Below are 24,987 nucleotides of genomic sequence, written 5' to 3'. Positions count from 1 at the left end.
GCCCATCTCTGCCTGCTAGTTGGCCCTGTAATCCCCCTGTGCCAGGTGCACCCTTCCCCAGGCCCCTTTCCTCACTGTAAAGTGAGGAAAATAATCTCACTGCTACCTGCCTGTTGTGAAGGTAAAGTGTAAAGGCCCTTTGAAATGTCAAGAACACTGTCATTGGACAGTGCCAAGGGAATTTGCAGAGCCTACTGAGAGGCGGCAGTCTGCCTCTGTGTCACTTTCACAGCCTGTGCTCAGACAGGTACTTAGGCATCTCACATCCATAAATCTCATCTCCTATCTATAGTCGGCAAATAAGGGAAAGGGCAGGCCGCTGCTCTGTTACCATCTGATCTTCCTCCCAGCCCCAGCTCCTGGCCTCCCCTGCCTCCACCAAGGTGATGATCCCTCTGTGCTCCCTCATCTGCTCCCGGCCTGTCAGTTTAATTTAACAAGGTTGCGGGAGAGGTTTGATTTAATCAAACCAGTTGCTGTATCCATTCTGCTCAGAGGTCCCTCAGTGTCACCACTGAGGCTCAGATTAGACAGTGACAATTACTTCTTCTTCCCTGGCTTTGCCTCCCCCTCCCTTTCTCTCCCTGGAGGGAACACGGAGGCAGATCAGTCTCCTGGGACCTAAGAATAGATGCGGGAGGATCATAGGAGGGAAGCAGACTGGCCTCAGAAAGCCCCTCTCGTGCCTTACATGGCCTTCTTTAAGTCTGAGCAACCGCCTGAGGGATGAGGGGAGCAGCAAATGTGAGCAGAGCTGCCTGGAAAGGCTCAGGGCTGCCTGAGGACGGAGCTGTGCCATCATGGATGGCCTCAGAGATAAAACCAAGCTCCCTTGCTGTCGGGAAACTGGGTGGAGGGCGGGCGGAGGAGGTAAGGTACGGTATGCTCTGCACGCTCCAGACCACAAGAATTTATTTCCAGTTTCTCAGCCTGGATTCTGGGGTCTCCAGAGCCGGGAGACAACAATAGAAAAAAGGTGAGGCTCCATCCATCTGAGTCTCTATGGCTCTGTTCTCGGCATGAAAGCAGCAGTGACAGGAGGAGGCTGTGTGGATGTGGGTAACTATGGTGCTGGGGGGAGGCAGGTGACGGTGGTGTGTGGGGGGGGGGTGATGTGTGTATGAGTGTCTGTGGCTGGGGAGCCAGGCAGGGGGGTCTCTGGTGCAGATAGGTCAGGTTTAGGGACTTTAGAATTCCAGAACAAATCTCTCTTGCCACTTAACTCTTTCCTTTCCCTCCTTCTCCAGGAAGTGGGTGCTCGGCACCTCGTTCTCTTGCACAGCTCACAGGAGAGAAACAAAGTCCTCTTGAAGGGGAGCCCTCTCTTGGGGTGATGGAAATCTTTCCTTTTGCTCATTTGTGTCACATTCTTCCATCAGGCCGGGCAACTGACAGGTGCACCCTTCCCCGGGCCCCTTTCAGAGTCCCCTCCCTGCCATTTGTGTCTCACCCAAATAACCAGCAGACACCACCATCCGCAGGAGCTGCATATGATTAGCAGAAACCCTTCCTGACAGCTCCAAAGAGAAGCCCTCAAATGCGTATTCTATTGAGTGCATCTCATTGCTGCTGACAGCCGCTTTATCAATTAAATTCCACATTCCCAGTCTTCAGAGACGCCACAAACCTCCCTACCTAATAAATCACAGGCCCCCAGTTATTGTTAAATGTCCCATCAGTCTCTAATAAACTCCCTGCCAACAGGGGCAGGTTATTTATTATGCTGCCTGGACAAGAATGAATTGGGCCCCATTCTCAGAAGAAGAGCAAACGTGACGCCTTCCTCCCTAAAGACTGAGGCTGTGGTATTAAATGGGGCAATTAATCAACGCGGGCCTTGGGCAGAGGGGAGTCTGGTCTAGAGAGAGGGAGGATGGCCTGGGGTCCTTTACTGAAAGCCAGCTAAGCAAGTCCCCATGGTGGGAAGTGGCCGCGCAGAGTATAGGAACCTGGGCCTTTGCTGCTTCTTCCCCTCTCCTCATTCCTGTTTGAGAAGGTACTGAAGACATAGTCACCCCATAGGCCAAGGGGCACATATGAAAATAGTTATTCTCCACGTTGAAAGGTAGCTGCATAGGACTGAGCAGGGACGTGAAAAATTCTGTCCAGAAGGCCAGATATTGTTACTTAATAAACTTGATATAACTAAAGTTTATTGATGGCGCTAGTCCACTGAGCAGATGAACTGAAGAATATAGGAGGGAATGTTCCCCTTGCCTGGGAGAGAGAACTAGGAAACACGTGCTCAGTCACTGTTTGCTGGCTAAGCAGCACACAGGTTAAGCACTGACAATCAGAAAGCAGTGGACAACACCCAAAAGACCCAGGGGTTGTTAGGTGTGAGAAGCAGCGTATAAAGTGGGCCTTGCAGTTACTACCTCATATTAGATCCCAAACTGAGATGATGCTCGACGCCCTGCAAGTTACAATCCAAACTCCTCAGCTTTGTCATTGATCAAGCCCTAGTCTATATTTCCAATTGTATTTCTCTCTATTGCTACATAACACTATCCTCCTTTGGGCGAGCATAACACATTAATTTTATATTCCTTATGGCGGCAGACAAGGTCCTCCATACTATGGGACCAATATATCTCTGCAACCTTGTTTCCTGGTAAGTGCTGCCGTACTTGCCTCCGTTCATGCTAAAGCTCATACCTTACCGTAACTACTATGGTTCCTCACGCTTCCACGTCTTTGCACAAACTGTTCCTTTTGCCCAGAATATCTTTCTAACTTGTCTGCCTGGTGAGCTTTCCTTCCACCCCCGCTGCCTGATGAACTCCACATCTATCCTTCAGGATCAGCTCAGAAAATCATCCCCCAGTGCTTCAAGGGACTTGAGCTTTGTCTCCTGGTTCAGCTATCTTGGCAGAAGTGCTAGACTCCAGGGATTAGGAAAAGAGTGACCTGGGCATGGAGGTTTTCTTATAGTTCCATGCATGCTTTAAACCACTTTGATTTGGGATAGGGAGAGAAGGGCATAGAGAAGAAAGCTATTGGTCTCTGAATACCAAAAGCTGTTTTTCTCAATTTTTCAGATGTTCTCACGCTCTCCCACATGACAGCCACACTTTGAGCAGCTAAGGCCCTGAAAAGTGTCAGTACTGCATGTAATTTTACACCACCTTGTGCTACTTGCATATTTCCTCCTTGGTCAGAGCTATCTGTTTGCATGTATCTTTCTTCTTGAGGGCAAGTGCTCTGCTTATTTTGTCCCAGTTTTGTATCTCCAGCATCTGGCTGATTCGTATTAGGCGTTTAGAAGATTTCTGTTGAAAGAATGAATAAAGAGATGTTTGCAGATTTAATGCAAATAATAAGGTTGCCTACCCTTCGTTGCTTTGAGGATCAAATGAGAAAAAGTGGCTATAAAAATCTTAGTGCCTTCCCTTCTTTCCACATATTCCCACGGATCCTCACATTCGGTGGGGGGGCACCTTATGTCTATGTTTTTGTTTACATTATTTTCCTTTCCTCTGGGTGCAGAAACTTCCATTGTGAAATCATTGCCTGGGACCATCTGAACCTGAAAATCCATTCCGAGTCTACCTTTTACTCCCACTTCTTCAATTCACAGGAATCCTTCCCCCCTCTAGCTTCCAGGTACATAGGTGAGGAAAGATTTTCCAAGTAGACAGAACAGCATACAAAGAGGCTGGGGTCCCATTGTGATTTTATCCTGAAGGAGGCCAGCAGGCAGACAACAGTCCAACTGGTTTCTGCGTATGTTACTCTCATACCTTACCTGGTTATTAAATGGTCTCTTACCTTCACATCTTATTTTTATGGCACTAAAAATTACGACCAACAGCATTATTACAGTTTTTAACTACTGAGGAAAAAAATTGTATTGATTTGTTTTTAGCTATAGCAATATAATTTATGCCTAGTAACATAACTGCAATATTTGGGCAGGGGAACCATTCAGGAGGTTGTTGTGACAGTTAGGACCTAAAAGGTCCTAAAATAGGACCCTTAAAAGGGACCTAAAATAGGACAGATGCTATGGAGATTGGAGAAGAAATATGGATGAGATATTTGGAAGCAAAATTACTTGCCCTCAAGTAATTGTTAGAAAGGGGAGGGACTTTCCTGGCGGTCCAGTGGTTAGGACTCGGTGCTTTCACTGTCTGCCATGGCCCCGGGTTCAATCCCTGGTCAATCCAAATCCCCCCCAAAAAAAAGAAAGGGGAGAGGGATTATGGAAGGTGGAGTCAAGAATAATTAATTCCCAGGTTTGGGATTTAGGGATTAGGTGGATGAAAGAGGTGGGGTACTAAGAGGAAGTCTGGAACCTTTACTGCCCACTCCCAACAGGCCCCCTTCTTTCATATGAACAGTTGACATTTTCTCAATGTTTTGTAAATTTCTAAGAGAAACGCATCTGAGAATCCCTTTCCAGTGGGATTACCTTGCCAAAGTCCTCCTACCTCCTTTGGAATCTGAATCATCACCGTGTGTGTGTGTGTGTGTGTGTGTGTGTGTAGGGAAGTGTGAGGCTGGTGAGAGATAACGACCAGAATTATGATATAATCTTTAGATTTGTAATTGTGAATAATATTAGGTTCCAAAAATACTTACATTTGGAGTTATGACTCAGAATTTGTTATAGGAGCTCATTTATTCAATAAATATTGAGCACTTACTCCGTGTCAGATTGTTTTTTCCGATTAGGGATACTGCAGAGAAGAAAAGAGAATAGGTCCCTGTCCTCATAGAGTGGGGGAGACAGACAATAAACATATGATTTCATCTAGTGATAAGTACCATGAAGAAAAATAAAGCAGAACAAGGGAATAGAGAGCGATGGGAAAGGCGGTGGAGCTGCCAGGATGGGGGAGCTATCTCAGATAGAGTGTTCAGGAAAGTCCTCTTTGAAAAGGTGGTATTTGAGCAGAGACCTAAAATAAAGTGGTAAAGCCTGTTGTTATCCATGAGATGGTGGTGGGGAGGGATAGGAGCAACACACAGAAAACGTTAAATTTGAGCTATTAGACATAAAGTGGAGGTGCTGAGAAGGGAGATGGATGTACAAGTCTGGAGTTCAGAGGAAGGTCGGAGGTGTAGATACTAATGTGGGAGTTGTCAGTCCAGTTGCTGGTTCCAATTCGATTTGCTTTTATCAGAGCTCAGCGTGTGCCAGGTACTGTGCTAGGGGCTGGGAACGCAGAGATGAAAGCACACAGATATATACCAGGCAACGTGGTCAATCCTAAATCTCGCTGTACTTCGGGCGCTCTCTGCGAGCACAGGAGGAGGCAGCGAGCTGGGGCGGGACACGGTGGGGAGCCGGAGGAGTTGACCGCCGAGCCGAAGCCAGGAGGCTGGGAGCGTGACGCACTGGGCTCTTCACAAAGGCAGCATTGTGAGGTCGGCAACGCGGGCGCAGGGCGGGGCAGTGCTCCCACCGTGAGCGCGCGGCGTCCTCTGCAGGCCGTAGGCGGCGACACACCGGTAGCCTCAGCTTTCCTCCCCTCCCTTTTCCCGCCTTCCTCAGGCCACGTTTTTTTGTTGTTATAGCTGTTTCCGAGTCTTTCTAAGCCTCCGACTTCCGTCCCTTACCCCTCCTCTTCGAGGCCGGGAGTGTCAGTGTCTTCGCAGGAAGACTGCCAATAAAGTTTTTCCTCTTCTTGTTCTCAGGCTCTCCGCCTCGCCCCAAGTACCGCGAGATCCGGCGGCGCGGCTAGCATGGCGGCGGCATTTGAAGCCCCGGCGGCCTTAAAGACTATGGAGAGCACTATGCCTGCGGAGCGCGTGGCCGCGCAGTTCGCGGCCCCGGAGCCAGCGCCCCGGCCAGTGCGGAGTCTGCGGACGGCTCATGACATCAGCGGCCCGCGGACCCGCACCGGGGACGTGCTGCTGGCGGAGCCGGGGGACTTCGAGTCGCTGCTGCTGTCGCGGCCGGTGCTGGAGGGGCTGCAGGCGGTTGGCTTCGAGCGGCCGTCGCCCGTGCAGCTCAAGGCCATACCGCTGGGGCGGTGCGGACTCGGTGAGGGCTGGGGCCCTGGAGGGACCGGAAGGGCCGGAGGAGGGGGCGGCGGCGGCCAAGTCCGTGGCGAGGGCCGGGAAGGGCCCAGAGCGGCCGTCTTGCAGGGCTCGGCCCGGGGCAAGACGCCGCACGCACGCGAGCGTCAGTTTCCTCCTCTGTCAAACGGAGGCGCAGTATTGAATTTGGAGATAGTTGAGGTCCATTCCACGCTGTCAGGCGGTTCTACGTTTGGGAATATAAACGGCAGGAAAGATCTCAGATGAGATCAGCCTGGATTAGGGTAGGCCCTAAATCCAGTGGCAAGAGTCCTTATAAGAGAAGGGAGAAAGGCAGAGAAGAAAGCCATGTGAAAATGGAGGCAGAGATTGGAGTTACACAGCTCCAAGCCAAGAAATGTCTCAGCCGTCAGAAGCTGGAAGAGACAGGAAGGATTGTACCATAGAGCCTTAGGAGGGAATGTGGCCCGGCTGATACCTTGATTTCATATTTCTGGCCTCCAAAACTTTGAGAAAATAAATTTCTGCTTTCTAAGCCAAAAAAAGAAGAGAAATGGTGGAGGTTCAGGGAGGAGGCCTGTTTCTGGATATGGCCACATGTTTGTTTTAGAGTTAACTTAAAAACGAAAGTGGTTAAGGATGTGATCTCTGGAGACCGGTCTAGTTCTGGGATTTCATGTTGGTACCTAAGCTTCTTCAGTCAGTCCTGGCTAATGATAATTTTTTTTTTTTTTTTCCTCCTCAGATTTAATTGTTCAAGCTAAGTCTGGCACTGGGAAAACCTGTGTATTCTCCACCATTGCTTTGGACTCTCTTGTTCTTGAAAACCTAAGTACCCAGGTGAGTTTAGCTCAGAGGACCCAAAGGAGGGTACGTTATGTGGATTTACTACAGGTCAGATGAAATACCAGTAGCTCCTCAGAGGTAGAAGTGAATGATTGTGTTAAGACATATGAAAAGTATACAAGTAAAGTAGACCTTAAGGCTGTTGAGTGGTGTTGGTGTGGTTGGTGACCAAATACACATTATTAGTGTTAGAAGTTTAGAGATTTCTGTTATTACTGCGTGTTAAATAAAATAAGTCTGCCATGTGTGTCAATTTTGTCATTACTTGAGAATACAAATAGGGATTCTTTATTCTTTTTTTTTTAAATTTTATTTATTTATTTATTTATGACTGTGTTGGGTCTTCGTTTCTGTGCGAGGGCTTTCTCTAGTTGCGGCAAGCGGGGGCCACTCTTCATCGCGGTGCGCGGGCCTCTCACTATCGCGGCCTCTCTTGTTGCGGAGCACAGGCTCCAGACGCGCAGGCTCAGTAGTTGTGGCTCACGGGCCCAGTTGCTCCGCGGCATGTGGGATCCTCCCAGACCAGGGCTCGAACCCGTGTCCCCTGCATTGGCAGGCAGATTCTCAACCACTGTGCCACCAGGGCAGCCCTCTTTATTCATTTATTTGCCCACTAGATTGTGGTGAGGTTTAGCGTTTGACCTGATTCATGGTAATGAGGTGTTTGGCTATTGTAGGTAACTGCATGTGGTACTTACAGTGAGTGTATTATACTGATCTCCCATCTTCTGGGTTCTCTCAGAGTAGGTCTAAGAGGGCCTTACCCAAATTAACAGGAGGTTTGGGTTTGGAGATCATTTCTTCAGCAAAGATTTGTTATGTTTAAACAGTATGCCAGGCATTGGGGATATAAAGATGAATCAGGTATGATCCTCATAGTCTTACTTTGTGGTTTAGTAGTTACAGCAGGCTGTATTTCAAGTTCTCAGTCATGTATATCTGATGATGACTCTTCAACAGTGTTTTTTAACCCAGATACTCATATCTGGGTTAAAAAACACTGTAAAGCTTTTTGAGTCCTGCCTTATGTATTTATTCTACCGACTTGTTAAAGGTATATTTTATGTTTCTTTTTAGATTTTGATCTTGGCTCCTACAAGAGAAATTGCTATACAGATACATTCTGTTATCACAGCCATTGGAATAAAAATGGAAGGCTTAGAGTGTCATGTGTTTATCGGAGGGACTCCATTATCACAAGACAAAACCAGACTTAAAAAGTGTCATATTGCTGTTGGTTCTCCTGGTAAGATATCAATGCCTGTTAATAACTGGGGCTTTTAAGTAACTGAACACTTCTATATAACAATAAGAATATGGCAATCTTTGATAATTATGGTAATTATTTTGAGGATTAAAAATGAAGAGCATTAGATTAGTGAGATATAAACACATGACTGGATTACCAACAGAATTTATGAAATTTCTGTTTCTAAGGATGTTTAAGAACAAGTATGGGATAGGCTTCTGAGAAGAAGAGGAATGAGATGATTTCAGAAAGCCCTTCTAAGCCATGGATTGGGATTATTCTTTTCTTCCGTATTAGTCCTTCGGTCATGAATCACTCAGAATCATAATCTAGCATTCAGTGCCTTACAAGTCTTTTGACAGGAAGTGTTTATTTTCCATACGTATTGGTGATGAAAGGTGAGGGAAAAAATAATGGACTTAGGGAAGATCAGAACTCAAGATTTCTAATTTGTGGTTTAGTGTGTAAAGAATAATGAGGGTTGGGTCAGGAAAGTCAGCAATTCAACCTGTAAGTAGAATAACAACATTGGCTGAAATTTGCACAGATTTGGTGCATATGAATATTTGAATATGTTTTTTTCTGGACTTTAGGCAGAATTAAACAACTGATAGAACTTGACTACTTGAATCCAGGCAGTATACGTCTCTTTATTCTTGATGAAGCAGATAAGCTTTTAGAAGAAGGCAGCTTCCAGGAGCAAATAAAGTAAGAAAAATAACTAACTTGACTATTAAAATGGTGCCCCAAAGTATCTATCTTTTGCTTTTCTAGGTGGTGATTATCATCTGAATAGTTTCCATGGTGTGTGTGTTTTTCTTCTATTTTGCAGTTGGATTTATTCTTCCTTGCCTGCTAGTAAACAGATGTTGGCAGTGTCAGCTACTTACCCTGAATTTTTGGCTAATGCTTTGACAAAGTACATGAGAGAGCCCACTTTTGTAAGACTAAATTCCAGTGATCCGAGTCTCATAGGTGTGTACAGATATTGGATATTTAGTGGGTTTGTTTGTGATATTCTGGAGCTTTCCTTTGCTAAGTTGGCTTTTGCTTTCATATTTGCTATAGAAAATATGTTCATTTTAACAGAAGAGTCTTCTTTGTAGGTTTGAAGCAGTACTACAAAGTTGTCAGTTCATACCCTTTGGCCCATAAGATTTTTGAGGAAAAGACTCAGCATTTACAAGAATTGTTCAGCAAAATTCCATTTAATCAAGCCTTAGTCTTTTCTAATTTACACAGCAGGTAATGTACCTTAAAAAGTCATCTGGGGAACTTGTGAAATAAAAGGATAGGTGTGGGGCAGTATTTGTAAAGTTATAACCCTCTGTGTTCTTTTTGATAGAGCACAACACTTGGCTGATATCCTTTCTTCTAAAGGCTTTCCTGCAGAGTGCATTTCAGGTAAGTTCATCTCTTAACTTTAATCTTTGTTTAGTATCCTGACTTGAAGCTTCTCCAAGGTCAGGAGGAAGAGATACCATTTCCTGAGTTGTCTTGTGAGTGTGAGGTTACACTGAGTCTTCAGAGTAAAAGGAATTTCAGGTTTATTTTTCACTGGGATTTGTCTTTTTAAGAAGTAACATGGTATATACTAAAAAACTAGAAAACTGGAGTTATATCCACAAAGAACTTAATAACTTTACAAAATAGAGTCTGTCTTTGTTATCTTAAGATAATCATTGTAAAAAATGCAAAGAATTGCTAACTAAATTGACTTTTACAGTCTTGTGGAAGGCAAAACTGATTCATTTTTGACACAAAGCTAAATTATTACTGTTGACCTAGGAATGAAAGATTTAAAGGACTTTTTGATAAGTGAGATCCTTTTTAGAGTTTTGATTGCTATGTCAGCTTAGTTTTTAACCTGTTAGCATAAGCTCATTTAGTCGTGGTATATCATGAGATACTGGGGAGGCCGTTTTCTCATGGACCAGTATTTGGATGATAGATCACACTTCAACACCAAATTGGTAAACAGCTGGTTAAAGCAATTTTATTTTCCTAAGAATTGTTAAACCTCATATGGCACTTTGTAGATATAATGTTATATCTACAGGCATAGCCTAGTCACCATTTAAAATTTAATTTCGAGTTGATTGCCTAACCATATTTTAGAAGATTCTGATTTTAGGTCTTTTTTTTTTTTTTTTTTCCCTGACTTTAGTTCTTAACCTAGATTTGCATATAAGGGCAGAATTAACTTTGGTTGTTAAAGTGTTAAGACTGGCAATTATGATTTCTGATTTTTGTGGATTTGATAAATGTATGTTCACCTGTTTTTATATGACTTTCTTTCTGGGTCCTTTTAGGCAACATGAATCAGAATCAGCGTCTTGATGCTCTGGCTAAACTGAAGCAGTTTCATTGCAGAGTCCTCGTTTCCACAGATTTGGTAAATTTCCTGTTCAGTTTGGGTGACTAATCCATCTGGACATAAGTTCTGTTATCAAATATACAGATTTCATCTATTATTTTAAGTGGGTGTATCTGACAAGAATACCAGAAGATAATTGTCTTTCCAGTGCTGGGGAATATGCTTTCTTCCTAAAATTGTCTTTTATATTTTTATCTTTATTGTTGAAATTAGTCATTAGAAATGAATTTTCTTTTCCTTTGCTCCTGAATATCCTCCTTGCTCTTAAATATCCTCCTATTCTTAATTTGGCTTTTCGTTACACTGAATAATATAGTGTGCCATGCAATGGCTAATGCGAACAAACAATTGTTCTCTTCTTCAATTCAAGACTTCCCGTGGAATTGATGCTGAGAACGTGAATCTGGTTGTAAACCTGGATGTACCATTGGATTGGGAGACATATATGCATCGGATTGGCAGAGCTGGCCGTTTTGGTAAAAAAAAAGGAAAGAAAACAGTTTGGGTTCTTTCTTTAAGGGGAGGAAGCTATAATGTGACAGGTGGACTTGAAGTGTCATTTATCTGGAATTGATTTACTACTTAACATTCCTTCTGTGCTTTAGGTACTTTGGGACTGACAGTGACCTACTGCTGTAGGGGAGAAGAAGAAAATATGGTGATGAAAATTGCCCAGAAATGTAAGATCAACCTTCTGCCTTTACCAGGTATATTTTGTCTATTTCATTTTGCTGTCAAAATAATAATGATAGGCCTAATAAAAATAATAGCTAACATAGAGTACTTATGATGTGTTGGATACTGTTCTAAGTATATATGTTAACTCATTTAATTCTCACCACAATTACATGAGGTATGTGCTATTATTATCTACCTTTTGTAGATGAGGATATTGAGGCATAGGTTAAATATTTGCCTAAGGTCTTACAGCTAATAAGTAGCAGGGAGAAGATTGCAAGCTAACTAATGACACATGAAAAATGAAAAATATTTTCCTACTGTATTAACTCCATATTTTACTTTGTAGCCCTGCAATTTGATTTTATTCTTTTATATCAAGGGATGTATTTTACCTCTTATGTTGCTATGAAGGTAATTCTTGCTATATTCTCCTTTGTCACCATGGGGAAGGAATAGTATCTTTAATGTGAACACTATTCTGAAAATGTTGAAGTGGTTTTTTTTGATTTTAATGAATCATTTATCAAGCTGCTTTTTTTTTTTTTTAATTAATTTATTTATTTTTGGCTGTGTTGGGTCTTTGTTGGGTCTTCGTTGCTGCACGCGGGCTTTCTCTAGTTGCAGCGAGCAGGGGCTACTCTTCGTTGTGGTGCGCGGGCCTCTCATTGCAGTGGCTTCTCTTGTTACGGAACACGGGCTGTAGGCACGCGGGCTTCAGTAGTTGTGACACGTGGGCTCAGTAGTTGTGGCTCCTGGAAGTCCCCACCCAGGAGTTTTTTAGGGTTTCTAAAAAAGTTTTCAAGAGATAATTAATAGTTTCAAACATGCATTGTTTCCAAGACAGCAGTTTTAAAAAGCAGCTTGGGGCTTCCCTGGTGGTGCAGTGGTTAGGAATCCACCTGCCAGTGCAGGGGACACGGGTTCAATCCCTGGTCCCGGAAGATCCCACGTGCCGCAGAGCAACTAAGCCCATGTACCACAACTAATGAGCCTGCGCTCTAGAGCCCATGAGCCACAACTACTGAAGCCCACGAGCCTAGAGCCCATGCTCCACAATAAGAGAAGCCACTGCAATGAGAAGCCTGTGCGCCACAACGAGGAGTAGCCCCCGCTCACCGCAACTAGAGAAAGCCCACGCGCAGCAACGAAGACCCAATGCAGCCAATCAATCAATCGATCAATCAATAAACAAACTTATTAAAAAAAAAAAAAAAACCTCCTGGGTGGAAATATGGTTTATTTGCTATACAACTGACCCTTGAACAACAATGGGGGGTTAGAGGCGCCGAGCCTCCACGCAGCATAAATCCCTATATAGCTTATGGTCAGCCCTCCATATCTGCCTTTCCGCATCCGCTGATTCAGCCAACAGCAGATTGTTTAGTACTGTTGTACGTATTGGAAAAAATCTGCGTATAACTGGACCTGCACAGTTCATACCCGCAGTTCAAACCCGTGTTATTCAAAGGTCAACTGTATATGTTAATGTATGCATGTTAGTGTGTGTATATATACGTTGTATAGATACATAAATGTATACTTATATAGTGTATACATGACCTTTTAGAAGATGGACTATGTAGTTATTGAATAAATATAACAATGAATATTTTACCAATTTATATTTAACTCCTTTAGTGATTTTTACAAAGCTAGATGAAGCACAGGTTTGGGAGTACTGTGGATTTTAGTAGTTTTGGCTTTGTGATAACTCATTTTCACAGATTTTTTAAATTGCTCTAAGCTTATGTCCTGATTTACAAAATATTTGTTTTTAGAGTAGATGGTCTTTAGGTTCTCTATCAGTTCTAAGACTATATTTTGTTAATTCTCTCTACGTATAAGTCTATTGGTGATCTTTGTAGTTATAAATAATGGAAAAAATAAATTGAAAAAATGACATTTATAGTGTTAGATCTATACTGGACTAGGCACTTGTGTGACAACAGACTGTTCAGGTGAGTTGCCTGGAGCAGGATTAGGAGAGAAAGTGGCCTGAATGATAGGTCTCCGCAAGCAAGGGATGTCACCTTAGTAGGAATCCAAGTTTAGTTAGAGGGTCTCTTCAGTGAAGGATCAAGAGCCCCAGCTGAAGAATCCAGATCTGAGGGAATGAGTAGTGGGTACACATACATGGAACACCACTAGCAGCAACAGACAGGTGAGGTCTTTGTAAAGCAGGGCCTCTGTGTACTTAGTCTGCCTAAGATGAAAATTGGTCACACTTTGGAAAGATCTGGGTGCAGGTGGAAGCAAATTGTCACGCCTGGATGGGATAGGAAATTTAGAGAGTTAGAGCCAGCAAATATTTTTAAACTTACAAGTGCCAGTGGTACCACAGATCTTTTCACAGTCATCTGGCTTTTTTCCCCTTGGAGGTTTTTTTCCTCCACTGTTGAGGGCAGTGATTTCTCCCTGGTAGAATATAGGGTGGCAGATTTACTTCGGTACAGAGTTGCAGTTGTAGTATTTCCCAGTTGCTAAGCTTTGGGGAGTACAGTCCATTTTCCAATATCTTGTTTTGCTGTTATTAGTAGTGAGATAATGGGGAGGAGTTGGGGAGAGGGAGACGGGGAAAGATGGGAGAATTGCTCTAGAGGCACACCTCACTCCTAGAATAAGCTCTTTTCGAGTGAGGGGGTATGGGATGGGTCTTTTATATTTTTGGGCAAATTTCTTTACTGCAAGTTTTGCTTAGGTCTTTTAAAATACTAATATATTAAGCTTCTTAGTATAGTGTTAGTATATTTTGTTGCTTACTCTTATTTGACCGTGGAAAGCTTTATTAATCCATTCAGAAAATGCTGGTCTAGAACAGCTCGAGAATTTAATACTTTTTTTATTCCTTTTATGTAGATCCTATTCCTCCTGGTCTGATGGAAGAATGTTTGGATTGGGATGTGGAGGTTGAAGCTGCCATGCATGCATATGGCTTAGCAAGTATACCTACACAGACCCTAAAACAAATTCAAAAAATAGAGAGCACCTTTCAAACTCAAAAAGCTCATGGTAGCCACATGGCTTCATCTAGAAATACTTCTGTATCTGCACTATCAGTCAAATCAAAAAATAATACCAAACAAAAGCTTCCTGTGAAAAGCCACTCAGAGTGTGGAATTGTAGAAAAAGCCATGTCACCAAAAGAACTGGGCTGTGCCGTACAATTGGAAGAGCAAATGAAGAATTCTGTTCAGACCTCTGTTGAAAACTCTACTAACAGTCAGCACCAAGTCAAAGAAGCTTCTGTGTCACTCCCCAAAATTCCTTGTCTGTCTTCCTTTAAAACCCATCTGCCATGTACTTTGACTTTTGCAGAATTGGTGGAGGATTATGAACACTATATTAAAGAGGGGTTAGAGAAACCTGTGGAAATCATCAGACACTACACAGGTCCTGGGGATCAGACTGTGAATCCTCAAAATGGTTTTGTGAGAAATAGAATTACTGAAGAGAGAGTGCAGATATTGACAAGTAGTAGCCAATCTGGAGACTCTGAGAGTGACAGTGATTCTTACAGTTCAAGGACTTCTTCCCAGAGCAAAGGAAGTAAGTCATACTTGGAAGGTTCTTCTGATACTCAGCTGAAAGACTTGGAATCTATTCCTGTGGGTGGCCATATCTCTTTGGAACAACCTCTGAATGGAAATGACACCCCTCGTCTAGTAGAGTATCAGGAATCACCTGAAATCCAAATAAAGGCAAGGCATAAAGAGGGAGCTAACCATAACCAGAGAGCTAAGCAGAGCCGGAGAAACCTTCCCAGGCGGTCTTCCTATCGATTGCAGACAGAACCCCAGGAAGATTTTTGGTATGACCACCATAGGGAAACACATCCGAGTTTTTCTAATACCTATCAGGACTATGAGGAGTACTGGAAGGCTTACTACAGGGCGTGGCAGGAATACTATGCTGCTGCTTCTCAGCCGTATTATTGGAATGCTCAGAGCCATCCAAATTGGATGGCAGCCTATCACATGAATACCATTTATCTACAAGAAATGATGCGTGGCAACCAGTGATTATAGGCTGTATGGCACACCATCTGGGAATATCAGCAAGTGATACCTTTGGATTGCCATCCTCCTTGACCTGTAGTAGAGTGGCATATAGTGGCATTTTTGAGGAACTGGAGAAGTTTCGAGGCTTTCCACTGGGACACATCTAGTTTTCAGATTGTTTTGACCTAAATCAACCTGATTCAGGTCAGGTGAATTATCTTCTTTAAAGAAACTTCCTGGATGAGATTCTTGAAAGAAAATTTGGGGGACATAGAGCTAAAGGTCCCAGGGTGCCGTTTTCTATAAGCCATTCCAAAAAGAAACACTTAAAAAGACTTATACCACTGCTTACTTAAAAGAAATAAAAACAGTTGAGATTTGAAAAATAATGCAAGTTTATGCTGTGGAGTTCTTTCCATAAGTCTTGGGCTATATTTCCATAGAGGTGTGTTCTTGTAGAAATTTGTAGCATGGTAGATCAGAAAGCCCCCTCTCCTTTTAGGTTTAGGCAGGAAGGAATAAACATTGCTTCAGACTTTCCCGAAGGTCCTTGATTTGATGCTGTTTGCTTCCAGTAAAAATATTTATTACCAGTAAAAATAGAAACTTAGCCAAGTGTGTTGACATGTTTATTGTTCGTCTTTTGAATATCTTTTGTCTTTAGACTTGTGCAAGCTGTCTGTGTTTTTGATGTGCATTAAATAGCTAAGGATCATCAGTGGCTGTCTTGTTTTTGTTTCTCAGGAAAAGGAGCAGCTCTTAATCTTTGTTGATTTTTGGATCCTTTTATGAATCTGATGAAAGCTATAGATTTGTCCCAGAAAATTTCTCATTCTATAAACAAGAATTGTATATGTAATTTCAAAGGGTTCATAGACCCTTTGAAGCCCATCTGTGGAACCCAGGTTAAGAACTGCCCTACTCTGCTGGTAGGCTAAGGGAAGTTTCTAGCATTTTTCTGAAGTGCTGTATCTGTAAATTATGATTTAGATAAATTAATTGGAAGTTACATATTCTTTAATTTCTTCTCTGTAGCAGTTCTTTTATGAATATACGATTGGTTCCCAGACTTCTCTGTGAACGGATTTGTGGTGAGAGAACCGAGTATGAATAGAGAGATGTATTTACTTTTTAAAAGGGAAGGGAAGCTCTCCTTTCCTGTGTGCATACTTGTCTAGGCAATATAAACACTTTCCCCCACGGCTGTCAGCAAACATCCACAGCCATTGTCATTTACTGTCTGACACTCACATAACACAGCCCTAAACTGTTTAACTTAGATTCCTGTCGTTTGGGTTGGGCAATGATATGCTTTATTTACATGTATCAGTACTGTACATGTATTGCCAAGTTAGAGTGAATTAATTAACACTGCAAATAGCAAATCCATAATTAGGTCCAGAATGTCATTAAAAAGACTTTAATTACATGTTTAAATAAGATCTTGTCACTGCTATATAATTGAACTTCCCTCTTTTTTTTTTCTACCCTTTCCCCCACAATATAGCCAAGTTCACAGTTTGTCATTGCTAGGGGATTTTAATCAGGATACTCCTGCATCTTAATTAGAGGTGAGGGTACCCATTAGTCTTGAAATTAATTGGATTCTCTTTTAGGATTGTCTTGTGATCGCTTTTTTTTTTTTTTAATAGAAAAATAAGCTGGAGGTAAGCATATACATAACATGAAAATCTGTTTCATTTTTCATAAGCATTTGCTAGGAAAATTTCAGCAGTTACCTTCCCAAATACGGGATGTAGTTATTGTGGCTGTGGAAGGAATCTGCTGGCATTTGTGTGTTACTGTGTTTGTGTGGAATTTTAATTTGGAATTGTCATTCTAGGTGCATATCCCCTTAATCTGTTGGGGACTATAGATAGGTTTTAGGCAAATTCACTTGAGAATGTTTTGTTTTGTAGTAGAAGGAGCAATTGTCTTGGTTGACTCTGTTACTACCTATTTTTTACTTTGTACTAGTCATTTAACCTCTCGGGGTCCAATTTTCTCATCAATAAAAGGAGGCAGTTGGACTAGATCTTTAGGGTCCCTTCTAGTTCTAAGATTTAACTAATACATGATTAGTAAGAGAAAATAATTTCTAGTTAGAGAAAAGAATAATCTTTTTATGAGTATAGAGAGCCTTTATACCTTCACTTAATTTGGATGAGGGCTAGTGTGAATTGGTTTAATGTCTGAATTCTAGAATACTAAATCAATACACATTACAGCTGTTCAAGTTAGGCTTTAACTTAAATTAGCCTAGCAGTATTAACATGTGGAGAAATGTTTGAGAAACCTGCTGCTTTGGATAATTCTGACTTAGAGGATACAAGTTATTTTGGGTAATTAAAAGTAATATTTTCTAAAGTAGCTTAAGTATTGCAATAATAATTGCTAACCTTTTAAACATAACCTAACCTTAAAAAAAAAAAGGTTTAAAGGTAAACTTCAGCCCCTGAATACTAAAAATAATTGAACAGAAATTATAGTAGTTACACATCAACTCATGAGACAAGGGATTAGTTTGAAGTTTTAGGGTTCTTTTTCTCCCCCAAATATAAATAAACCTATGTTAATCTTAAAAGATAAAATTATATTTTTGATAGTCATAGCTGACATTGGAACTCTATGACAAGGTTATTCTCTTATTTTGGCAGAATATATTTATTGTTTTGTGCCTCTGTGAACAAGCACATATATCCCAGTTAACATTTAGTGCTTTTTAATGAAAAAGCACGTATTGCTCACCACATCTGGTTTCCAGTTACTTTGCTCCAGATTATTTGAGCTGTGAATCTGTAGTGACACCTAGTGGGTGATAAGGATATGAACATTAGTGATTGAAATGAATTTCACAGCCAACTTCTAGGGCCTTCTGGCATCACGCATTGGCCTTAACCTTCCATTTCTATTTCAGTTTTCATCTGTTGGAATCTGGTTGTTGTGGGGAAATCAAAAGAATCCCCGTTGTTCTTGCCACATTACGGTGAAATATGAAAATGCCTTTTGCTCTCACTACCTAAACCAGAATTATTAAGGTTAGAACAGATCTTCAGGATATCTAATCCAATCCTCTCTCTCTTTTTTTTAAATTTATTTATTTATTTTTGGCTGTGTTGGGTCTTCGTTTCTGTGCGAGGGCTTTCTCCAGTTGCGGCAAGCGGGGGCCACTCTTCATCGCGGTGCGCGGGCCTCTCACTATCGTGGCCTCTCTTGTTGCGGAGCACAGGCTCCAGACGCGCAGGCTCAGTAGTTGTGGCTCACGGGCCCAGTTGCTCCGTGGCATGTGGGATCTTCCGAGACCAGGGCTCGAACCCGTGTCCCCTGCATTGGCAGGCAGATTCTCAACCACTGCGCCGCCAGGGAAGCCCTCAATCCCCTCATTTTTAAGAGGAGGAAACAAACTGAAGCCAAGAGAGAAGAGACTGATGTGAAGCCATATAAGTAAGTGATAGAACCTAAGGGCCTCTGTCATCTGATTTCCAAGCTTTCTGCTATACCCTGTATAGCATTTAATTTTGAGTTTTTAGTTTGAGACATTGGTTTAGATGAAGGAGTGTATATTCAGTGTATTCTCAGCAGAACCAGTGCAGATTAAAAGCATATTTTCTTTCAGTAATACAGGGCTGTGTCTCAAAATAGAGCTGTTGGCAAATGCAATCAAATGCTTTCCCTGTTAGTGAACATCCATGACTAAAGCATACAAGCAGGCAAGAACCGTCTCAGATGTCATAGAGGAATTGCTTGCATTGAGGGAGGGCAGGGAAGGGAAGATGAGACTAGACCTTAAGTACCCTTCTGAGATTCTGTGAGTCTTCTGGCAAGGAAGAAAGTCTCTGTTCAAATATATGGAATCTTAAAAAAAAAAAGGTAGTGATAAACCTAGTGGCAGGGCAGGAATAAAGACAGACATAGAGAATGGACTTGAGGACACGGGGAGGGGGAAGGGTAAGCTGGGACGAAGTGAGAGAGTGGCATGGACATATATACACTACCAAACGTAAAATAGATAGCTAGTGGGAAGCAGCCGCATAGCACAGGGAGATCAGCTCGGTGCTTTGTGACCACTTAGAAGGGTGGGATAGGGAGGGTGGGAGGGAGACGCAAGAGGGAGGAGATACGGGGATACATGTATATGTATAGCTGATTCACCTTGTTATACAGCAGAAACTAACACACCTCGTAAAGCAATTATACTCCAATAAAGATGTCTAAAAAAAAAAAAAACTTCCCCCAAAGCAAAATTACCCTATTTTCTAATGTATAGCAGGAGAACTGGTATTAAAATAAACAATCGTAATCATGTTAGGGTTTGCGGCACATAGTTTGTTTAATCCATATTGGATACATCAGGTACAGCAGTGGCACATGACTCAATACTGTAAATGATATACATTTTAACATATGCACTACAGTTTCAAAAGAAGACGACAGGAAACTCAAGAGTTTTTTTTTTTCCCCATAGAAAGTTTTCACATGTTTATCTTCCTGCAGTTTTGTACAGTATTTCTTCTTTGCCATTGTGATGTTGGTAAGCAAAGCCCATTTATTATATGAAAATAGAAAAGAACACACTTGATGTTTTTCACGATAACATTAATGGGGGAGGGTGACCTCTAAGGAAAACATTACATTGGAATGTCTGATTATCAAAAATATACCATCCCTCCCACCACCCAGGTTTGTAAAATAGTCTGTTGGTCCAAGGAGCCCCCCAGGACTTGGGTCAGTGCCCTACACTGGTTAGTGTGACATCATCCAGTGTAGTTAAGTAACCTGCTAAGATAAATTCATTCCCACACTTGATGAGAAAAACATAGAACATTCTGAGTAGAAAACAAGACTCAAAAGGAACCCCTTTAAAGCTGTTTCTTTTTCTGATCCACTTTCTCTTAGTTCTAATGATGCTCTTCATGATGCTCTTTGGGCTCCGAGGGTGATGGGTCATAACAACGCCTTTCCTTCAATCATTTTAAAGCGTTGCAAATGCTGAGATTTCATAAGGACATCAGAAAGGGAAAATAAAAGTCTTTTTGGTTCCTGTTTGTCATGGTTACCATGCCAACTAGATTAGAAGGGAAACAAATATTGCCTTAGATTAACAGCATTAGGATCTTTCTGCCTTGTAGTTACCTGGTAATTGAAATGAGGGAACCTGGATCACTAGAATTCATTAATAACCTAAACATCTAGGTTGAGATAAATTTCAACCACTACCTCTGCAAAGTTAAAAAAAAAAAGATAAGGAAAAAAATCTAGGTACATCTTTCAATGTACTTTCCCTGCCAATATTCTAACAAGTGACATGATCCCAAACTGCAGGAATCATAGTTTGAAAACTGGGTAAAGTCCTCAACATATCCACAAGTTGACTTTTTTGTTAATTGTCGATCAGCATTAACTATCCACTTTAATTTCTGTTCAAATTATTTTTCTTAATTTCACTTTTCTACTTGCTGACTTTATACTCCTGTATGACTGTAGACTCATGTGTTCAACTATCATTGAGACTATCTAGTCTTTTGAACAGGATTCTATGCAGTTAGTCTTGAGCTTGACACTAGTTATGAAAAGAGGGGATGAAGGGGAAATAGTACAGAGTTTGCTTCTGGAGGTCCTGGTTCAGGGTGGTTTTGAGTATAATGCTTCCTCTCCCTAATCACCAGCCTTGAAATACAGATATTAAAATATATAAGCAATCCTCAGAGTAATGCAACATGATGTAGAGGAAAAAGTCCCGGGACAAGATGTCTAAGCCCTGGATTGCAAACATAGTTCTGCCACTAACTTGCCATGTGAACTTGAATGTCACTCAGCTTCTTTCTGCCTGTTTTCTTCTCTGTGAATCAAGGATTTAGGTACTTGATCTACTACCACCAGAGGTTGTGGAAAGGATTAAAAGGACTATAGAAGGTATGCTTTAAAATGTTGTCCTAGCCCACTCTTCATCGAGGAGAGACAGCATTTGACTGAAAAAACCTGACTATTCACTTACTCACCTATTTTTGACAGAATTGATAGTCCATAGCTAGTTATATCTAGTGGATGGTGGTTTCCAAAGTATGGTTTGTATTAGTACAGTCAGTGGTTTCCAAGGGCTGTGTCCAAGTAATAATTGACATTCACATAAGACTATGTCTCTAGTTATAGCAAGTAATCTCTGATGGGTCTTCTCTGAAGCATCGTTGCTCTGAGAGGCAGTGGGTGAAGGGAAAAGCATTAGACTAATAGACAAGAGACTTGGGTTCTGGCCCCAGTCCTGTCATTAAATAACTGCGTGACCTTGAGTAGGTCACTTAATTTCTCTGGGCCTCAGCCTTCTATACTGTAAAATGACTTAGATATTCTTTAATCTCTTCTAGTTCTGATTCACTCTATTCCATGTTTTCCAAGTTTCCATTCATTTCAATGTAGCTTATTGGTTGGTTGGTTGGTTGGTTTTTAACCCTCCCTAATGTTGAGTAGGATTGAATGGGATAGGTAGTTTTGTAAATCTTCTATTATGCTGAAGTGGTTCATGAACTATGAAAGCTCGAGTCATTTCACCAGAAAGCCATTGCCCCCTGAAAACCCTGGTAATATCCTGGTTCTTCAGTCACTGGCCAATGAGTTAGACATTCAACTGATTTGGCACACTTTGGACCTTCTTTTTACTTACAAATGCCCTTTAGCAGTGTAGTCTTGCTCTATTCTGTTGTGTAGATGAGCCATTTTCTGGTGTGAACTGGGTCTCTCATCTTTGGCTAAGGCTACATTGGGGGATGGAGATGAAGGGGTTAGTCTAATAATGGTGGTTTAGGAACTGGCGTAATGTGGGATTTGGAAATGAAATTGAAGAAATACAAAACATTCAGTTCATTAGAGTCAAAAAAATGGGAAATTATTTGGGACATGATTTTTTTTAATTTCATTAATGTTTGTGGGAACCACTAGTAAGCTCCCCTGGTGCACTACCAAACAGGTCCTGGGCTGGAGCAGTCATTATTCTAACTCTGTGATGACCTGTTCTTAAACACAGGCAGTTCGTATGTGTGTGTAACCATGTTCCTATTTACCTCTTTATCCTTTACCCCCATTCGGTTCCTATGATATATACTTAGAAACTTAAACCTTGTTTAACTTTGTTCCATTACCCATTCTTCCAAAAGAAAAATTCCTTTTCTAGTCCTTTGCCTGCCCTCTAAATGGAGTCCAGCCCGGTCCTCTGCCTTCCCTGATGAGATATGTGGATGACGTGAATGGGATTAAGTATGCGTGTTTAGGTTGTTGTGTGTTTGTGTGTACACACGTATCCCTCTGTAATTGTAAAGCTTTTCTGCCTACTTTACACCATAAGCTCAGAGGGCCAGACCACCCCATTCTCGGGTTAGGGGGAAATCCTTGAGGCCAGACCCAGAGAAGGGACGCAGTCGGTGGTCAGTGAGGATAGAGTAGAGGAGAAGACTCTGTCTCCTCTGCGCTTCTGCTCACATTCTGGTTAGGTGCCACCTCACAACCCTTTGACTTTCTCCTTCTACGGGGTCAGTAGAGCTGGGGTCATAGGGAGCCCATTGAAGGTGTCATTAGGTTCCCAGCTAGTGAAACTCTTCTGGATGGCTGAGGTGGGCAGAAAAATTCTTGGCCTACCATTAAACAGCTAACCACTAAGCTGTTGAATGGATAAAGAGTTCCCAAGGAGCTCCTGTGTCTCAGAGTCCAGGCTAGAGAGACTGCAATAGGGTAGCTGGAGACTGGGCAAGGCGGAAAGGGACTGGTCACTAACCCCGAGGCCCACCTGCTCTGCTTAAAAGCAGTGAAAATTGATTGGATTCCAGAAATGCTGTTCCCAGCCCCATCAGGATGCAAACCACTTGCACAGAAATGTGTCCAGGTTTTCCAAAAATAATATTCACTTCCTCACTTGCAGGGAGGTGATCAGGCTTCTCCCCCATTTCAGTTATCTTCAGGGACATCAGGCCTGAAGACTCTTCAGATCTCAAGGCATCATTCAGACCAGATAAGAATCATCTATATTCTCTTACTTGATTTCACGCTTTGGAGCATCCTTCGTGAGGCACACAGGCTTAACCTTCTGCAGCCTCCGTGGGAGTTGCCTCAGGTGTGAGATAAGTCAGAAGCTTGGTCCCCGTACCGCTGCCTTCTCTGCGGGAAACTGCTCATGGGGCCTCTTGTCAGAGCTCTGGATGGGCTTTACGGTGGGTCCTGAAAGAAGAGTACAGAGCAAGGTGCCACAGGGGCTGACTGCAGCTGGGAGCCCTGGGTTCTTCTGTTCTCCCTTCACTGGCACACAGTGGCATTGCCTGTGCCTCTCAGGTGCTGGCTATTTCCTTTTCCAAGATCCCAGTGAGATAAATCTGGTCATTTCCTTTCTTCCCCAGAAATGGAAACTTCAAACAACACCAGTGGTTCCAACCACAAGGGAAGCACTCTGTTCTTTAAGGTGGACTTCTCTCATCCCTAAATGCCCATTTTTGCTTTATTCTTTTCTCTTCCACCACTGCATTCACGTCCTTGGCACGAGTCTGCAGGTGCTTGGCAGTGGAGAAGGCTTTACTAACATGTCTCAGGATCACTGGGGTCCATGTGGAGACAGATGGCTGGACACAGAGAAAAACAGCCAGGGGGTGAAGCAGAGAGGTACAGAGACAAAGGAGACAGGGGCAGACAGAGGGTGAGTGTTGCTGTGTGGTCACGTGGCAGCTCTGTGCAGGTCAGCTGGGCAGTGGGGCCCAGGCTCAGTCGACCTCACCTACCTGGGGGAACGGAGAGAGAACTCAGCAGTAACTGACTTCTTAGCCTAAAAGCTTTTGCTATAAAAGGAGAAAAAAAAAAAAAAAAACAAACCCCCTCACAAAATGCATTGTTTTGGTTCAAAGGTATTGGGTCCATGGAGAAAAACATTTCACAAAACTCCGTTGGTGTTTTTGTTTTCCACCTTTTCCCATGAATAAATATTATCCATTAAGAGCCTTGAAAAAGGTGCTTAAATACACAGTGTTATATTTTCTTCCTGTTTTGCATGTGACAACTCGGCCTCTGTGCTGCTCTTGGTCTTGTATTTTCCTCACTGGGGTCTCCAGAAACAATGGTTATTTGGTCTGAGGCTCCCCCCTCCGGGCCCTGTCCTGGCTCACAGCTTATGCCCGCACAGTCCCATCCCTACCCCACCCGCCCTCCCTTTCCTCTGGCCCCTGTGAGATGCAGTGGCACAGGGCTATGTCCACGCTAGCAGCAGTGAACCTCAGGTGCCCCTTTGCTGCCTCTTTCTCCTTCCAGGCACAGGTTTCAGTGTTGGGGGTGCAACAGGGTGGGCAGAAATAGTGGGGGAGGGGGAGGGAGTGGTCACAGTGGCCACCCACCAACATGCCAGCCCCCTTCACTCCCACTACCCGCACTGGCCCTCTGTCCAGTGGTTTTACAAGGCGGAGACCTTGACAACATTGCTGGCTATGGCAGGAATGTTCGTGTTGGAGCCTGGGCTGGCAGGGGGTGGCCGACCTTCCCCCTCTGGGGTTAGCGCTGGGGGAGTAGGAATGCTGATGATGGCTGTGGTGATCTGGGATGTTTTGCAGTTTGGTCTCAGTCCGTCGTCTGCTTTCAAATTAAGGCTGGAACGACTGGGATAAAAAAAAAAGTGAGTTGATGATGGTTCGTCTTGCTAATGTCCCAAAGCTTCCTTGATCCTCTCTCTACCTGTCTAGCTCACAGTAACCGGGAGGTGATTTGGGTGTCCCTCCATCTCTGCTTTTGGTAACTGGCCTGTAATTATCCATTCTGATTATTATTCCTAAACTACCCCGAATTGCAAAAGTCATGTATACTGGGCTTTGGAATTCAGAGTATACGTT

The 24,987-nt window shown here is 42.7% G+C and overlaps 2 protein-coding genes and 1 pseudogene across 5 annotated transcripts in view; 2 read left to right on the top strand and 1 right to left on the bottom strand.

Moving 5' to 3' along the window:
- The window catches only part of LOC309645959 (proteasome subunit alpha type-3 pseudogene), a 452,949-nt pseudogene that overhangs the window by 415,193 nt on the left and 12,769 nt on the right, over nt 1–24,987 (top strand). The window lies entirely within an intron of this gene.
- Nucleotides 5,597–23,982, top strand: DDX20 (DEAD-box helicase 20). Its single transcript, XM_082431651.1, has 11 exons — nt 5,597–5,992; nt 6,734–6,828; nt 7,912–8,080; nt 8,677–8,791; nt 8,916–9,058; nt 9,190–9,328; nt 9,429–9,487; nt 10,396–10,478; nt 10,831–10,936; nt 11,066–11,167; nt 13,998–23,982. Exons 1-11 carry the CDS (start codon nt 5,692–5,694, stop codon nt 15,158–15,160), a joined length of 2,475 nt encoding a protein of 824 aa, XP_082287777.1. The 5' UTR covers nt 5,597–5,691; the 3' UTR covers nt 15,161–23,982.
- KCND3 (potassium voltage-gated channel subfamily D member 3) overlaps nt 24,317–24,987 on the bottom strand; it is a 229,299-nt gene continuing 228,628 nt past the window's right edge. For all 3 annotated transcript variants that reach the window (XM_082431667.1, XM_082431665.1, XM_082431666.1), the window contains one exon: nt 24,317–24,756. In XM_082431667.1, coding sequence (XP_082287793.1) covers nt 24,555–24,756 — 202 coding nt within the window. In that variant the 3' untranslated portion in view covers nt 24,317–24,554. The remainder of the gene's footprint in view (nt 24,757–24,987) is intronic.

This window comes from Balaenoptera physalus, assembly GCF_965194825.1.
Source record: "Balaenoptera physalus genome assembly, chromosome: 1".
NCBI classification, from domain to species: Eukaryota; Metazoa; Chordata; class Mammalia; order Artiodactyla; family Balaenopteridae; genus Balaenoptera; species Balaenoptera physalus.
This window is presented reverse-complemented; position numbering and strand designations above follow the sequence as displayed.

Coding starts and splice junctions, on each gene's coding strand:
- DDX20 (XM_082431651.1), top strand. CDS start 5,692: ATGGCGGCGGCATTTGAAGCCCCGGCGGCCTTAAAGACTATGGAGAGC. Junction 8,792..8,915: donor AGCTTCCAGGAGCAAATAAA/GTAAGAAAAATA, acceptor TCTATTTTGCAG/TTGGATTTATTCTTCCTTGC. Junction 9,488..10,395: donor TCCTGCAGAGTGCATTTCAG/GTAAGTTCATCT, acceptor GGGTCCTTTTAG/GCAACATGAATCAGAATCAG.